The sequence below is a fragment of the Cydia splendana genome, chromosome 15, assembly GCF_910591565.1.
Source record: "Cydia splendana chromosome 15, ilCydSple1.2, whole genome shotgun sequence".
In the NCBI taxonomy this organism is placed as follows: Eukaryota; Metazoa; Arthropoda; class Insecta; order Lepidoptera; family Tortricidae; genus Cydia; species Cydia splendana.
Genome location: NC_085974.1, coordinates 1,039,341 through 1,058,089, shown reverse-complemented (window position 1 = coordinate 1,058,089; position 18,749 = coordinate 1,039,341). Strand labels below are relative to the sequence as shown.

At 39.1% G+C, this 18,749-nt stretch overlaps 1 protein-coding gene across 1 annotated transcript; it reads right to left on the bottom strand.

The window, feature by feature from the left end:
• Positions 1 to 9,874: 9,874 nt before the first annotated feature.
• Positions 9,875 to 18,014, bottom strand: LOC134797389 (uncharacterized). Its single transcript, XM_063769609.1, has 3 exons — positions 17,709 to 18,014; positions 11,314 to 16,018; positions 9,875 to 10,946 (listed from the first exon to the last, which is right to left on the bottom strand). Exons 1-3 carry the CDS (start codon positions 17,914 to 17,916, stop codon positions 9,911 to 9,913), a joined length of 5,949 nt encoding a protein of 1,982 aa, XP_063625679.1. The 5' UTR covers positions 17,917 to 18,014; the 3' UTR covers positions 9,875 to 9,910.
• Positions 18,015 to 18,749: the final 735 nt, after the last annotated feature.

Sequence of the window (18,749 nt, the reverse complement as noted above, 5' to 3'; positions counted from 1 at the left end):
TTACGATTTATCTGATTAAGTAAGCAGTGGTTTAGAATGGTCTCAAACACTTTTCCAAACACGGACAATACAGCAATGGGCCTGAAGTTTGTGATATCGGAGGACTTACTTATCTTAGGAATTGGGGTCACTCTTGAGACCTTCCATTGGGATGGATATACGCCCAGCTTGAGTGATAGGTTGTATATGTGAAGTAACGAGTGTTTTAACAAGCATACACAGTCCTTGACTAGAAAAGGGGGTATACCATCAGGCCCAGCTGACGACTTAGGTTTGAGTTTCCGAATAGCGGCTCTGATTTCTGAAATACTGATAGTTGGGATAGCAATCATAGATTCATTGTTGTTACCAGCCTCCAGTTCCGCTTTTTTGGGATCTAGTTGCGGAGCTTCAGGCTGGAATACGGAGCTGAAGAAGGACGCAAAAGCATCGACTGCTTCTTGATCAACGACTGTTTTACCTTTATATATGTATTCAGATATTATGTTTCTATTCTGTTGTTTACTTTTTTATTTATAAATATTTCCAAAATTCTTGGGGGTTTTTACTTATATTACATTCAATATCATGAAGATATTTTTTATAAGATTTGTTAATTAACTCCTTTACGAGAGACCTGGACGGCTATGATGGTTTTGTCATCATATCATTAATCATTTAATGCATGATATGACGACTATCTGATAAATGATATAATTCGGTAAAAAGTCGCGAGGATAACGTATAAGTGGCTAATGATAGCGTGATATGTTTTGAGGTTTATAAAAATCAATTTTAAACTCGATGACTTAAGGTGTATTTTAAAGAAAAGATGGTTAAATCACATTCTACCACTTATCCACATATGTCATTGAGAGTTAAAACTTATCCATGATTTGAGCTTTTGAAAAATCAATTCTAAACAAGTTTACTTAAAGCGTATTTTAATTAATAGTTCGCGAGGATAACGTATATGTGACTAATGATAAAGTGACATGTTTTGAGGTTTTGAAAAATCATATTTATACTCGACGACTTAAGGTGTATTTTAAAGAAAAGATGGTTAAACTACATTCTGCCACTTATCTAGATATGTCATTGACAGTTAAATTTATCTATAGTTTGAGCTTTTGAAAAATCAATTCTAAACAAGTTTACTTAAAAGCGTATTTTAATGAATAGTTGGCTAAATGACATGCTATCACCACTTATGCACATGTGGCATTGATAGTTAAAAGTTATCCATGGTTTAAGATTTTGAAATATAGATTCTAATTAAGTTTATATAAGGTTTTTTTAAAGTGAATCTTTTATTCCATCGCCTCAAATTTAACCGTCTTTATCATGTCGCAAAATCTACTTTATTTCTAGTACTTAGAGTTCATAGTCTTTGAAATAAGCTACATTATCGGACTAAAGTAGACTCGGCTATAAGACTTAATTCACGATTGCTGATATTTGCTTGTAATGTCATACAAAATTTACTGTGCAGTCGACCTTATAACCTAAAATACGGTGATCTGACAAAATCAAATAAATAATTCTACCGTGCTTATTAAGAGCAGTAACTCATTTTGAAATCTCTTTCAATTGTAGAACATATTGTACAAGTACAAAGTATCCAATTGAATGACACTTCAAAATGAGTTAGAGTCGGACCAAGAAAAGTCTGCAGCGGATTTGATAGCCCACGCAGTGCAAGTGTTATTTATACGTCATAATTTCATAGAAGTTTGACGTTTAAAATAACACTTGCACTGCGTGGGCTATCAAATCCGCTGCAGACTTTTCTTGGTCTGACTCTACTGCTCTTGTTATAAATAAGCACGGCAGAATTGTACAATCACCCACACTGTTAACTGCACATCGGTGGACTGTATGCCTTTTGAAATAAGGTCCACCGATGTACCTACAGTTAGGAATGTTGCAGTTTAGAAAAAGAAATCGTTTATTTGAAAATAAAACATAACCTATTCGCTGGGTGGGATATGACAGCGGACTTTGAAATGTCAAATGGCTGGCTGTCATTACGAAGAGAACAAATAATTTCAATGAAATATTGTAATTTACAATGAATTTACATATATTCTATTCGAACATGTAAATCTTCATTTCCCCTCTAAAATGGCACAATCAATAAATTTCAGGTAGTACACACACACGGACTTTCTCATGGCTGACTTTACGAGAAGTAAAGAAATAAAAATCGAATAACGCATTTCATATAGGTAACTAATCTTCGAGCAACACGGAAGGGAGGCGGCATTCGCACTATTTCCCCTCTGCCGAGGTACAAGATTAGCGCGTCAATCTAATCTAGCGCGGGTAATAAAACTAGTTGCACTTGGATTTTTCACTAGACCGAGTCCAGACGCGCGCGTGAACACTGCTGCACAAAAATGCCTGTTTGCTCGGTTTTTTGTTATAAAAAGAGGTCGGGGACATCAAATTTACAAAAAGAAAGTGTTACATTTCACATGTAATATTTTTTGACATTGGAAATGTCTTTTCGTTCGCTCCAGTATAGGCTCCGATTTCACGAAAAAGTGCGATCCCCTTATATCTCGGAAAGTTGTGAAGATATGATATTAAAAAATAGGCTCAAAAGACGCATAATCACGAGAGCTGTAAGGTGCAAAAATAATTATTCGAGAAAGTCAAAAACAAAAAAAGTTATGGTCGAAATAGTGAAAATAAAATTAAATTTTTTCCGAATTTTTGATTTTGGTGCTCGATAATTTGGAAACGAAGAATGATATCAAAAATTTGAGAAAAACGGCTCTGGACAATTTAGTCAGCTACAATTTGAGCCTAAAACAAAGACGATCGGGTTAAGGGTTTGCCCTGTAGCTTAACCTTTAAATAGTCAAAAAGTCAGAACGACATTTTTCACATAACATTTATGACTTCATGTTTCGCAGAGTTCGTTATCGGTGTTTGTTGTGAATTATCGATAGGGAGAGGGAGAGGGAGAGGGAGAGGGAGAGGGAGAGGGAGAGGGAGAGGGAGAGGGAGAGGGAGAGGGAGAGGGAGAGGGAGAGGGAGAGGGAGAGGGAGAGGGAGAGGGAGAGGGAGAGGGAGAGGGAGAGGGAGAGGGAGAGGGAGAGGGAGAGGGAGAGGGAGAGGGAGAGGGAGAGGGAGAGGGAGAGGGAGAGGGAGAGGGAGAGGGAGAGGGAGAGGGAGAGGGAGAGGGAGAGGGAGAGGGAGAGGGAGAGGGAGAGGGAGAGGGAGAGGGAGAGGGAGAGGGAGAGGGAGAGGGAGAGGGAGAGGGAGAGGGAGAGGGAGAGGGAGAGGGAGAGGGAGAGGGAGAGGGAGAGGGAGAGGGAGAGGGAGAGGGAGAGGGAGAGGGAGAGGGAGAGGGAGAGGGAGAGGGAGAGGGAGAGGGAGAGGGAGAGGGAGAGGGAGAGGGAGAGGGAGAGGGAGAGGGAGAGGGAGAGGGAGAGGGAGAGGGAGAGGGAGAGGGAGAGGGAGAGGGAGAGGGAGAGGGAGAGGGAGAGGGAGAGGGAGAGGGAGAGGGAGAGGGAGAGGGAGAGGGAGAGGGAGAGGGAGAGGGAGAGGGAGAGGGAGAGGGAGAGGGAGAGGGAGAGGGAGAGGGAGAGGGAGAGGGAGAGGGAGAGGGAGAGGGAGAGGGAGAGGGAGAGGGAGAGGGAGAGGGAGAGGGAGAGGGAGAGGGAGAGGGAGAGGGAGAGGGAGAGGGAGAGGGAGAGGGAGAGGGAGAGGGAGAGGGAGAGGGAGAGGGAGAGGGAGAGGGAGAGGGAGAGGGAGAGGGAGAGGGAGAGGGAGAGGGAGAGGGAGAGGGAGAGGGAGAGGGAGAGGGAGAGGGAGAGGGAGAGGGAGAGGGAGAGGGAGAGGGAGAGGGAGAGGGAGAGGGAGAGGGAGAGGGAGAGGGAGAGGGAGAGGGAGAGGGAGAGGGAGAGGGAGAGGGAGAGGGAGAGGGAGAGGGAGAGGGAGAGGGAGAGGGAGAGGGAGAGGGAGAGGGAGAGGGAGAGGGAGAGGGAGAGGGAGAGGGAGAGGGAGAGGGAGAGGGAGAGGGAGAGGGAGAGGGAGAGGGAGAGGGAGAGGGAGAGGGAGAGGAGCTCGGGTTTAATACAACATAAGTACACGCTGTTTTGGTCATCGGACTCGTCTCGATGAGCACCTAGGAGAGTAGTACCCAAGATAGAGCTGATGCTGAACCCTGGCTGTACCTATTGGAACTCAGGTTTGGTGCAACATAGACAAACGCTGTTATGGTCATCTCTCGTCGCGTCAAACTGCTGTCAAGAAAAATACATATCTTGCAGCAAATGGGCCGCTGCCGATCAAGACTCGAGTGACGATAACGGCGATGTGGCTACCACTTCTCGAGTTGACTACGGATTTGCCGTGTAATAATTTTCTTGTACTTTGAACATTAATATATCCTGCTTATTAATCGAAAAATGAAATATGTACCTATACTTATGCGCCACGGCGACAATTATTCAAACTTCGATCCGCGTGTGGAAATTTTGCAATTTGTTTGTTCACATGCGTTATGTCCAGGATACTTGTGTTAGTCTAAGAATAAAATAATTATCATTCAACGTTGTAGTTTTATTTTGTAACTTTTTCCTTATCCAGACTTTCTCGTCGCTCAGCGACAACATTTTTTCGAATTCCGTAGATTCATTTCCAATGTGCTCGATAGTCGTGTGAGGCACGAAATCTGTGAATTTTTTTACATATCATACGTTTAATTACATTCAAACACAATTATTATATTTTAGTCTCATGTAATTGTTGGATTTATCGATTTTGCTCGCTCAGTACAAATTGCGGATCGGTCGAGCGGCAAATCCGACTTCTCATCTCTCAGAATACAATAACATACATCAACGAAAATGTGTTAGTGTGCGTGTTGTGACACTTGTCACTCGTCCGTACACAAAAAGAGATCGAGGTTTGCAAGATTTGTCTCTGACGTGTGTCATTTTCTATGTATTTGTGTCGTCATTACAGATTGGATTTTGTATGTAAGTGTGTGAGAAGTGCGACTGTGTGCACCTTTCCCCCCGCGAAAAATGGCAGAAAGATTTGTACGGTGAGATATCGCTTGGGCCCCTCCCTTCCGATGTGTCGGAAGCCGGTGTTGCTCGAAGTAACTAATATCTGGGAGACCGAGCTATGCTCGGAAAACATATAAAAACCTAGCTAGATCAATTTTTCGCCCCCGAAAACCCCCATATAGCAAATTTCATCGAAATCGTTTGAGCCGTTTCCGAGATCCCCGAAATATATATACATATAATATAAATAAATAAATATCCAAGACTTGCTCGTTTAAAGGTATTAGATATGACTGTAGTGTCGTTAATAATGCAGACTTTTCGTGTTTTTCCAAAAGGATAATAATAAGTTTTGGCTTAACATGTGCAAGATGTACCTAAAAGAAATCAAATGTGAAGATCATAAGAGCCACACCATTGAAGCTCGTGTACCTAATTCGTCAAACTTCAGTGACAAACATCCTTGAATGTAAGCTGTTTTTTCTGTTTTTGCGATCTTTGACGTAGTACATACATAATATTATGATCCATTAATGTAATAATGTAATAGAAAATAAAGAAATAATTTATTTTTTACAGATTGATTCTAGTCGTTATGTTACGAGTGGAAAATGTGATTGTGCGTACGTTAGGAGTAAACATATCGCGGCTCTGATATACTACATCAACTACTAAGAAAACTTCCCAAAAACCAGTGAAGAGCAGCAATCGGGCAGACCTAGTGCCAGACAGTTCGCCAAAGAAAATAACTCAAAAGGGAAATACCTACTTTGAAGAAATGTATGCACCTGCAAAGAAAATTAGGTGTAATCCTTTGCCGTTACATGTTGGAATTGAAGGGAGATTCAGCATTAAAGTTAATAATGGAAGCTGGTGCTTTATTTATTATTATTACTTTAAATGCACGGATACGTAGGTAAACCTCGCTAGTAAAAAGTGACAGTTGGTCTGCCGAAAGTTTCTTTTTGGGCCACGGTGCGCGTTGCGATCGATTCGTGGTTCTCCGACCCAGCGAATAATATGTAGGTACATCTTCTAGTAATAAGTAAAACTAAATGACTTAACAAATACAATATTACCCCCCACTCTGATTATACCCCGGACGTAATGTGCCAAAAATACTGGCGGCATTACCTCGCTAAATGGCCAGTGATATTTGTTGGACAAGGAAAGAACCAGAGCGAGGGTCACAGCCCCTTTCCCGTAAGCGTCACCTTATACTAGCCCTATAAGTTGCGGCAGGAGCAAATATCGTCAGTCATCGCCTCCCGCTTAATACTTTATCTGAGATGATAGTTTCTTAGATGCTATCGTGAATTAAAAAATTGTCAGCCGGTTGTATCGCTGTGGAAAGACCGTCAGTTGATCACATAAACATGTAAAAAAAAAATTTTTTTTCAATCATCGCCTACTGATACTTTGCCAGATGATAGTTTAGATGCTATTATAAATAAAAAAAACCGTCAGCCGGTTGTATAGCGGTGGAAAGACCGTCAGTTATTTGCATAAACGTAAAAAATACGGGCCTACCATTTCATGCCTTAAAGGGGTGCAATTTTGTATGGGGACTTAACAACAACTGCACATCAAACATTGTCAATAGGAACTGTCCCGTCCGCGCGGTGTAAGACGGGCGCTGGTGCAGAAATTAGTCGAAATTTGGTATGGAGATAGTTTGAGTCCCGGGGAAGGACAAAGGGTAGTTTTCATTCAAGAATAATAATTTAATAATTCAGCCTATATACGTCCCACTGCTGGGCACAGGCCTCTTCTCATGCGCGAGAGGGCTTAGGCTAATAGTCCCCACGCTTGCCCAACGCGGATTGGGGACTTCACATACACCTTTGAATTTATTCGCAGATGTATGCAGGTTTCCTCACGATGTTTTCCTTCACCGAAAAGCTAGTGGTAAATATCAAATGATATTTCGTACATAAGTTCCGAAAAACTCATTGGTACGAGCCAGGATTTGAACCCGCAACCTCCGGATTGAAAGCCGGACGTCATTTCCACTCGGCCACCACTGCTACTCATTCAAGAAATCACTCTTTAAGAAAAAGGGGGGTTGAAGTTTGTATGGGGAATCAACAAACCGCAGATTGAATAAAATAATAGCTACGTACCTAAATTAATAATTCCACGCTGACGAAGTCGCGGGCAAAAGCTAGTATTATAAAGGCGAAAGTGTGTCTGTCTGTCTGTCTGACTGTCTGTCTGTTACCTCTTCACGCTTAAGCCGCTGAATCGATTTAGTTGAAATTTGGTATAGAGATAGTTTGAGTCCCGGGGAAGGACATATATAGGATAGTTTTTATGTCGGAAATCATCAAAGGAAGGAAGGAAAAAATCAAAGGGGGGTGGAATTGAAAGATTTCATGAATTACCTAATAATTGAAGTAAGCAATGCGCGAATTGAATAATTGCTATTAGCATTATCCAGGCGCTATACCTACCTACTTTAGCTGCTATCACTAATTCCACGCAGACGAAGTCGCGGGCAAACGCTAGTATTATAAATGCAAAAGTGTGTCTGTCTGTCTGTCTGTCTGTTACCTCTTCACGCTTAAACCGCTTAACCGATTTAGTTGAAATTTGGTATAGGGGTAGTTTGACTCCCGGGGAAGGACATAGGATACTTTTTATCTCAGAACTCACCCCTTAAGGGGGCGAAAAGGGGAATGGAATTTTGTATGGGCAATCAATAACCGCTGAACCGATTTAAATGAAATTTGGTATGGTGATAGTTTGAGTTGTGGGGAAGGATATAGAATAGTTTTAATCCCCGAAATCATCCCTTAAGGGTGTAAACAAGGGGTAGAAATTTGTATAGGGGTTCAATAATTTCTTGAAATGGGACTTGCCTTTTATCATTCGTTCGTATTAAGAGATAAAGAATGTTTATGTATTTGTGACCAATTTTATTAGCCATACCTACCTTTAAGGGTGAAAAAGAGATGACATGGGGGTGGAAGTTTGTATGGAGAATAAATAAAAAGCAACTTTTAACTTCTCCATCTTCTTTATCTTCCTAACCTTCTTCAACTTCTCCAACATCTTCATCTTGTTGAACTTCAACTTCTTCAACTTAAACTTCTCCAATATATTTAACTTCTTCAACTTCAAATTCTCCAACTTTTTCAAGTTTTTCAACTTCGATTTCTCCAACTTCTTCAACTTCAAATATTCCTACTTCTTCTCCATGGTCTTGTCGAGTTCCTCTTTGGTAACTACCGTCAGCCAGTAGATGCAGTGATGTTAGAACCTAAAACAAAGAGTTGTAAGTTGGTAAGTCGTTATTAAATAAGGTGACAAGAATGATTTGAGGAATAGTGCAACATAATACGAGTATCTTTACTTTAAAATGTGCCGGCAATCCATCGCCATGTTGAGGCTTGAGGTCAGCGTCGAGTTTGGCACACAAATAGAGTGCCAATTCTTTGCGCACTATATATATGTGCTGAAATATCAAATGGGTTGCATGTAGCCCTTAATGGCCCGTCGTTGGAGTTATCTATGCTATTTTTCTCCGATAACTAGCAGCAGCTGCCAAGAAGAAATGATATTATAATCTTGCCATCCCTTAAAATAATGTACGTATTGATAATGTTATATGTAAATTCAAATTTAATTCAAAGTTCAAATTGTATATATTATATTTAAGAAAAAAAACAGATACTTACCTACTGATATTTTAACTTCAAGAAATTGCATTTTCACCACTTATATACCACAAGAGCACTTATGACTTATGAGTGAATTGCAAAAAAATTGTACATAGTTAAGCACCTGTAATTAGTCCAAAGTTAATTGCTTCCATTGTGTTACCACAGTTAAGCCATTTCTATTTAAGTTAGATGCATGAAAGTGTGTTAGCGAATTCTATAGACTTATATGTGTACGATTTAAGTACAATAACTACAATACAATACAATTTACATAGTTAATTTTCGTAACACAAATTAATCAATTAAGTTAAGACTAATCACAGCTTCTTAACTGCGCTTATCGTGACCCAGTGAGCACTACGATAAATTAATCAAAGGCTAGCCGTCAAAAATCGACTTTATGTCTACTTATCCAACAATTGTAGCCACTTACCGTGTATTGTTGTCTAAGTGGACAAAACGGTATGAATGTTATAAAACTGTATAAATCTAGACAAGTGACATTTATATCATTTAACTTATCCACTTATCCACTAAGTTTAAGTTGGAAATGTAGACAAATGACATATTATCCAACGACCATGTTATGCAGTTAATCGTTTAACGACTATCGCTGTCAAAAGTGGAAAAGACGACAAATCAATAAAAACTGGATAAAATGTCCGTTTTATCATCATTTATCCAGCCATATCATTTATACAGTCGACCATCATAGCCTTGCTGTAGTATTTAAACATTTCGAGGTTTAATTGTAGGCCTAATGATTTAAATTTCTTTAAGTGATAGTATTATAGTTCGATATATTTTTTGATTTCCGGTGTGTACCACGATGGATATGTATATACTTTAGTATATACATATCTTGACATACCCTTACAGGATCGTTGGTGGAATTTGGACTTTAACTGCTTGAATTAAGAGTGGTTTTACTAAAATGCTATTATGTAAAAGTTAAGTACTTTATATTTATTGTAGGGTAAATTAAACTTTTGTCGGCGCCGTTCCATTTATGAGCAGTTTAGTCTTAGGTATGTTGGGCCAGTAAGTGGTGCTAAATAGTCAAAAGAACAAAATACTAGGAGTTCTCTTGGAACATCCTCCTGGAAAAAAATGGAATTCATCATAGTAATGCGGCAGGTAGATAAAAATGAAAGTCAATAACATTATTAACACAATGTCTGTAATAATGTACTTAACTAAAAGTGTTTTATTATATACGCTAATATAAGTATGTTAAACCTACACTACACTTATGTAATTTTGCACCAGTGACGTTAACTCCCTTAGTAGTAGTTCGTTGCTTTCTGCATTGTACCCTACATTGGCAACATTTAGATTATTGCTCTTCAACATATCAGTATTATTTCTAATCGCCGATTTTCTTAACAATATAACCTTCTCGCTATCTTTAACCAAGCTACAACATTCTTCTACTAAACCTAGAACTTTCTCTTTAGTGAGCAGCTTGATGGAATTCTTCGATAGCAAACTGTAAGTTTTAACATATGAAATCAAATCCTCAGTTTCTAAATCTGCAGTAATATATAGCAGATCGTACAAAAGTACAAGTATTTCTCCCTCTATCTCCCTATTCACTCTTATTTCAACAACTTTATCTAACGGCTTGCCTTCAGCGTCTAATTTAGGTGCAGAAATATGACGCGACAATGAATTTATATACATGCTATGGAGAATATTCTTTATTATATTCAACACTCCTTTTATTAGTGTTTTGTCCTCTTTTCTCAACTGCCTTACGACGAAATGCAGCCACGACACAAGTCCGTATCCTTCTACCAAAATCTGCAACGCTCTAGGTATAGCTACAACAGCTCCTATCGCTCCTAAAATCTTTTCTTTAGTTTTCCTATCACTCAAAACGGAAGAGTAAAAATCCATGATCATTTTCAAGCACATAGTCTTAAAGATTACACTTATGTCTGTCATGGTTTTGGTCCCATGCTTGATTATATCCAAGATCCATAGTCTTCTATCGGAGGATTCAACGTCACTGTCATGGAAAAGGCTCAGAAAATCAGGGACGACTGTTAAATCTACAAATTGTTTGGCAATTAAGAAGTTGTTGACGGGTTTGTAAAGAGGGTCGAAGGGGGCGGTGCAGACCATGAGGGATTTGGCGAGGTAAATAGCATCGAGTGAGGGGAGACGGGGGTTTTTGAGACCAGAGTCGGGTTGGCTGTTGATTGCGGTGGACAAGCTGTGGCGGAGGGTCGCGATGAAGTCCGTGAGAAGGAGCTTGTCGTTCTTGTGTCTCCTGAAATAAAATTATAAGTTTTAGATGGAGTATGTTCACACACACATCGGCCATCGGGAGTTCTTAACTCAGTGATTTTAAAGGTACAATGTGTCTTACATTGCGGAAAGGGAAGGCCTATAAAAGTTCCAAAAAGCTGGTGGAGTTTCTCCTGATAAGGTTGCCGAAAAGCGGGCTTTAGGCTAGCTAGGATGTAACCGGGAACCGGAAAAACGCTAAAATGCTAAGGTGGAACATACATTACGGAAAATAATCATTAGTTTTTCATATGACCAACAACATAATTCAAGCATTTAATAAGTTCTTGCTCTTTTTACCATTTTACTAGTGTTTTCGATGTTGAAAGTTTAAATAAACATTTACTTACGTTTCAGTCTCCAGAAGCATATGGAACCGATGCAGCACGTGGTACGCGGCCGCACGCATATCAGGACAATGCGAACTCAACGCAACTACAGGCAGAGACAGCAACCCGCTTCTCAACATCTTAAAACACGACGCCATGGACCCCGGAGCTAACAGGTGACTTAGCAAGGGAAATATGAACGCTGGGTCGTAGATACCCTCATCTGCATCGACGTGTGACGCATTCACTATGTCTACGTCCTTTAATTCCGAAATTATGGCATCGTATCTTTGCTTTAATATCATCCGAGTTACATCGCCTTCGTAATCTTTAGTAGTTTTAAACTCCTCAGACATAAAGCGTACAGCTTCTTTAATACCCTTGCAAGAGTTAGATGAAGGTAGCTCATAATCGTAACTCAGTTTTTCAGTCACAGGGAAGTTCCGTACGGTTCTATCGATAATTTCCTTGTCTAGAAGGTTCATGACTTGGTTTGGAGTGGGATGACTCCAAAGAGACGCTGATCTGTTCTTGCGGACAGCGTAGAAGTTAGCGGCGGAATCTCCCCATAAGTAAGGCTTGTATTCGTTGACTGGAAGTCCGTGGGTCTCGTAAAAGTTTAGGATCTTTAATATCAAGCGATCGCAAGGACTTCTAGTGGCATGGTAAGCACTTAAGAACACTGGTATTTGTTGCGTTTTCATCACTGATTGTTTGCGAGAAAGCAAGACGTATAGAAGCTCTATCAATCTCGATTTTATTTCTAAACTGTGGTAACTAAGCATCACGTTTAGGAATTCAGAATGTGAAGTTACCATGTCGAAAAGAGTTTCTAAATCAGAGTGGTCGTTAGGATAGAAGAGTTTTACTAGATTTGTTAAGGTCTCAAGCAATAGCGGACCTGAGACATTCTCCTGGTCACCTGATCTCACTTTCAGGCAGTTTTTCAAAACAGCCTTGCAGAAGTTCTGCCAAATGGAACTTTCAGTCATTTTTACGAGAGATTCCTTGTTATCAATGTCAAAACCTTTGAAAGAGCCAGCAAGTCGAATAACATCGTGGATATTTTGTGCAAGATCTTTCATAACTTCAGTATTAGATCCTTGTAACGCAATTGTTATCAAATTCAGAGACGAGGACAAGTAGTTTATAAGGTAGTCTTTCTTGTGCCCTTTTTCAGAGAGACTAATTTTTAAAAAGCATGCCTGGAATAGATGTATGTGGCTTATTTCAGCGGTTTCAAACTTATGAATCTTGTTAAATATCTTTTCACACTCATTTTGAGACATGCACTCCAGAATCAGTTTTCTTATGAATTTCCAAGAGGAGATATATACTTGTCCAGCTTTATGCGGTTTTTCTAATACTTTTAAAATATTAGATTTGTATTCCTCGTAGACTTTAGGCAAGAAATCTTTATTCGCGACTAGGAAAGTGTCGTGGTGGATAATAGCATTACCGAGTGGTAAGGTGAGCTCCCTTTGGCTTAATATGTCTGGTTTGTCAATTTCGTCTTTAAATATTTTGCAGAATTTCTGACTGAGTTTGAGTAAAGTGGCTGCGAGGTGGGACGTTGTTTTGCGAATGGAGTTGGCTTGAAAGAAATTCTTGAACTGTTCCTCACTAACATGTTTCACTTGGTGAGGCTTGTTTTCAAAATGTTCAATCAAAGAGTTCTCAATATTTGTCAAGTTAGGAATCACTTCTTTGTTAGTCAGCAAGTTTGTGTACACCTTTATAATGCCCTTAAATACTTCTTTTGGTAATTCGATGGTTACACTTTTCGAGTACTTCGAGACAAGTACTCGAAGTACTTCTAACATGAGACTGGGTTCTTTATCATCTTTAACGCAAGCACTGGGATCTGCAGTAAAAATGTGTTGTAGCACTGTGACATCATCTGCTTCCGAAAGGCCAATTATTTCGAGAACTTTTATCGTGTGATCGCTGTTAACATTTTTCCTTTTATTTATTTTAATAAACGCTTTCACAATTTCACTACGGTTTTTCTGTTGATAAGGCTTAAGGACCTTTTGTGTCTTGTTTAAAGATGTCATAATATCTGCGTGTCTAGTCATCACTTCTAATAGGAATTTAGTCGCCAAAGTGTTGCATGGATTCTTGCTTAGATCTAAAGGCGTGTAGATATTAAGGTAGTGCGGGTTTTTGAAAAGCGACAGTACAATCGTACGACAAACGTCTCTCATGTGACATTTCTTCCCAATAAGGATTAAGCAATCAAAGTATAGGTTAATCTTCTTTTGCTGATATTCCGTCAAGGAGTTCATGTTTGTTAGCCTGACTATACAGAATATTAGATATTTCGCCCAAATCAGAAGTCCAGAGCCATCCACAATCTGTGCTGTGTTAACTTTATAAGGAACATCTTCTATGATAATGTCGCATTCTTCTGAAGAAACTTCTTCAAGACATTGGAAGATATCTTTTAGAAGAATTTCACTGTTGCCAATGATTGATGCTGATATATTTTTGATAGTATCATCTCGGCCTGATAAATTATCTGAGAGAGCCTCAGGTTCCGAAGTCCAACTGGCAACATAACTTCTTGCATCTACCTTGGAGTCTCCAATAACTATCTCTGTCAATTCCGGAGAATAATTCGCGTGCAGTAAATTAGCTACATAAATTGATAAAAATTGTTTCAAGGATTTTCTTGCTTCTTTGTTGCCTTGTATATATTGCATGCAGCCTACGATGAAGGGAGATGGCACTTTGTTTTCTAAAAACGTTGTGTTTTCCGTGTTCTTATTCTTCATAAGATCGTTGAATAGTTTGTCTAAGTTTTCTTCACTGGTTTGATCAGAAATCTCAAAGTTCACAATTTGATTTCTGATATTTTCAGTAAGATCTTTAGTGTTTTCTAAAACATATTGGACCAAATCTCCGATCAAGACAGTAGGGGTTGCACGAGAGTTCCTAAGGGTGTAAAGCATAAGGTGTATTTCGTTTTCATCCCCCTCAAAGATGCCTGTGTTTTTGAAAAACTTGCAAATCGTATCCTTGGCCTCAATCCATGTATTATCATCAGTGTTTGTGTAAACTTCCAGCATAATGTTGAAAAGATCTTTGAACATCGGATTGCTTAGTGAAATTGCTGAGCTGTCTAAAGTCAACCACAAAGACACGACTTTGAATTTCAATAGTGAAACTCTCCCAGCAGTCAGTGTCATGGAGAAGTCTAGAATCTTTCTCATGTCTAAGCTTCCTTCTAGCATTTCGAAGAATGTGGGGTGGATGTCGTTATACAGCAATAATAGATCCATTAGATAAATCAGGCTCTCTGTTTCAGATATTTTCGGCAGCCTGTAATCTTGAGTAGTCTCTGTAACCTCTTTACCACTTATAACATCTTGTATCAATGTTGCGATAATCGTAGGCACAGGCATGTGTTTTGGGAAGAAATACTCCATTTTACTCCTCAAATCAGAAATATCTACATGACTGTCTTCCATCTCTAAAATCCTTATGTACCTTCTTAAACATTCCAGCATTTTCACTAAAATCTTCACACAATATAAAGATATAGTTTGGTCTTTTCCTAAATGGGTCTGCATGAACTTTAGCAAAGGAATGGGCAAAGTCACGTATCTCGCAAAATTAACCACTTGAATTGATGATAGATTACCCATTCTAAGCACCATGTCCTCTGGTTTGAGTACATCCAATAATTTAATAGCAAACTGCAATGTTTTCTCCCAAATTGGGGAGTGCTGAGGCTCGAAACTCTGCTCCACAACACTTATTATAGCTCTGTGTAAGTCAGGGCATTTGTGAACTATTTTCAGTATAACTTCACACGCCTCTTCTGTCTCCCAAGGCCTTTTTAGCGTCAACAGAGCCTTGTAAAGGTTCTGATTTTTATTCGCATCCACCATACCTAACGTATTATCAGTAAAATATAACCCAAGCTTATGAGAAGTGAAAAGCGTCAGTACAATTTCTGACAAAAGTGCCATTATGTCCGGACGTAACTTATTTCTCACTTCCTGACTTAATTCTGGCGGTCCCTTCCAAGAATACAGTTTAAAGATATTAAATAGCACTTGGTGACTGAATGTTTTCAGTTTCAAACTCTTTGAAATGAAACTGTTCTCAATTACGTTCTTTTTCAGAATATTTAAGAACATCAATACTGCTTCAGGCTCATCGTGAATCAACCCTGGAATTACCAAAGGTAATAATCCTTGCTTATCTAATAAAGCTTTAATTAAAGGCAGATGTCCATCAACAAGAAAAGAAGTCATGAAATGCACAAATGACGTCCGAACATTATCCTTCTCTTTATAATTCGGTTTTTCAAGAATATACTGCAAATGTTTAGGCGTTAATGGTGCTTGGTTGATAACTTCAACACCCAAATCTGGATTTAAAGTGACTATTGATGTCAGGAGTTTAAGGACGATTTTTCTGTGACGCGGTCCAGAATTTTCACTAATCATGATTTCAACGGTTGGCATGAATGTGTTTAGGAAATATCGACTGGCTTCCTCAGTTATTGCGAACATTTGAGGATGTGAGGATTGTACTTTCATGATGATGAGGTGGAAGAGATGGAAGGCAGGGGTGGCGAGGGTGAGGTTCATCTTGCTGTCCTGGTTGATCTGCCGGAGGATTTCGTGGGAGTTGCCGCCGGCGTTTAGGTATTCAGCCATGTAGTCCACTTCACTGTCGGGGTTCAGGCATACTTGGAGGAACTGGGTCAGTGCTGGAAAATAACAAAAAAAAATTGTTACTAGGTGTTGACCAATGGCTTAATTAAGCCATAGAAGATTGGAAACTTTTAGGGAGCTTTGGAGCAAATGCAAAACATTTTTGATACAAGCTTTTATCATCACTGACAGTAGTTTTCTTTCAACAGGCAACCTAATACTCATCGAAGTCATTGAGACAATTCTAACAAACTCAAACACAATTAGGTTGCATCGTTTTATCACAGAGTACCTATCCTATGGCCACCTCCTGTGTGCATCAAGAGATCAGCTCAATGGTACCATAATAAAGCATTGTCACCAAACTTACATATGTATGTGAAGTTTCAGCCCAATCGAAGATAATGGGAAGTGGGTGGGTATAATTTACCTAGCAAGATTTGACCCAAACACACAGATAGCATACATAGCAAGTTAAATAAAAGCTTGTAAAAATGATGTTTCAATAATTACTGTCTTGTTACTAACTGTGCTCGTTGTGTTGCCTGCATGGAATTCTGTGTCATTTCCCCATCCTTCTCAGACTGAGCCAGGTGGGAGATTAGAACCATTTTATGAAAAAAGTGGCTAAATCTAAATATTTATTTTATGAGCACTCCAATAACACCTAACAAATCTAACAATACCTATTTGCACAAGACAAAAATAAAAATGTAATAAATATTTCGATTTGGTACTCTCTCCCGGACTCCCCCAAATCTATGTTCTTAGGCCTCAACATTTACAAACCTGATTTGCGTTGAAAATGGTTTATTATTAGCCGATTAAGGTAATTGAAGTCTGTAACACCCTGGGGTATACATATTATATTATCAGTGTTTTATTAATCTGTGTTTCCCCCATGGGCCATGGGGTTGCATAGTTCCGACGAAAACATTGAAAAACTGTTATTATAGGCAATGTCCAAGGAAAAATAAGAGTTTACTTTTTTCAATAATTTTAGTGGTTATTCTTTAAAGTTTTCATAAAATATTTCAGTTGCTAACCAGGAAATAGGTTAAATCTAACTCCTTCACAATATAATTTAAATTTAAAAGCTATGGTGATATGCAACATTCAATCCGTCGCTCTCTGGTTCAAACCCCGGCTCATACCAATGAGATCTTCCATAACTTCCTAGAAGTAACCTTAAATGAAGGTGTTGATTTTTTAAGTCAGTCAACCAACTCAATTTTCACAATTTAGATCAAGGAAATACTAAATAATTGCACCCGGTGTCGCATTTATGAATTATTTCATTATAACCCCTAACCTATGCATCATACTCAGAATCGTGCTGTATCTTGAAGCTATATTACTATAAAAATCGGGCAAGTGCGAGTCGGACTCGCGCACGAAGGGTTCCGTACCATATAAAAAAAAACAAAAAAAAACGGTCACCCATCCAAGTACTGACCACTCCCGACGTTGCTTAACTTTGGTCAAAAATCACGTTTGTTGTATGGGAGCCCCATTTAAATCTTTATTTTATTCTGTTTTTAGTATTTGTTGTTATAGCGGCAACAGAAATACATCATCTGTGAAAATTTCAACTGTCTAGCTGTCACGGTTCGTGAGATACAGCCTGGTGACAGACGGACGGACGGACGGACGGACGGACGGACGGACGGACGGACAGCGAAGTCTTAGTAATAGGGTCCCGTTTTACCCTTTGGGTACGGAACCCTAAAAATTACCAATACTCACCCATAGTTTGTCCGGTTTTCGAAGCTAGTTCTTTTCTAAAGTGCTTCACATCAAAACCATGCTGTTTATTACCAGCTTTCTGGTGTTCAGGAACCTTTTGAGGTTGTTCTTCGGATCCATTAACATTTTCTGCTTCCGGAACATCTTCGGAAGTCTTAATTTTCTTAGGCGCCTCTTCACTTTCGGTATTATATTTACGTTTACCCATTTTCAGTTATTAATTTTAATTTATTAACATGTTTTTTACGAAGACACGTGAGATCGGAGTTGTTTTGAAACACTTTGACGTTTGTGACAGTTTGGCAATGGCAGGTGACAGCTCGCCTGCGGTATCATTTGAGATACCTTTTATAGCGCTGATAATAGACTACTCGGTTACAATCGATTACAAAAAATCGATGTAAACTTCTTGTTAAAATGCTTTCACGTATTAACACGTTGCACGTAAATTTAGCCATAGAAAAGGATGCATTTTACAAATTTTATGGGAGAACACAGAGGGCCTACCGCGAAAAATGAAGTTTCGTTATCTGCCTCTCTATCGGTCTTGCATACCTATAGACAAATAAATAAATTTAGATTTTTGTTTTTCGCGGTGGCTCTGGACACAGGAAAGATTTTAATATGACTAATTCGTATTTGAACCCTCGAAGATCATAGATAATCTTTAGTTGTGGCAAAGGTTCTGGTTTATAATTTGATTGTATCTATAGTCTGTCAAGCCATTTCCGCCAGTAGAAAAAAAGCGGCAAATTTAAAAATTGTGGGCGCGAAGGGTCATCTTCCCATAGAAAATTTGAATTTCGCGCTTTTTCTACTGATAAAGTTGTTAGACAGACTATAACAGCTATTTGATAGGGTAAATATAGATGGTCAAGCAAATCTTGTCAGTAGAAAAAGGCGCGAAATTCAAATTTTCTATGGGACGATATCCCTTCGCGCCTACATTTTTCAAATTTTCCGCCTTTTTCTACTGACAATTAAGATCTGCTTGACCAAGTATAAAAAGAACGCGAATTAGAAATATATATCAAATTTAAT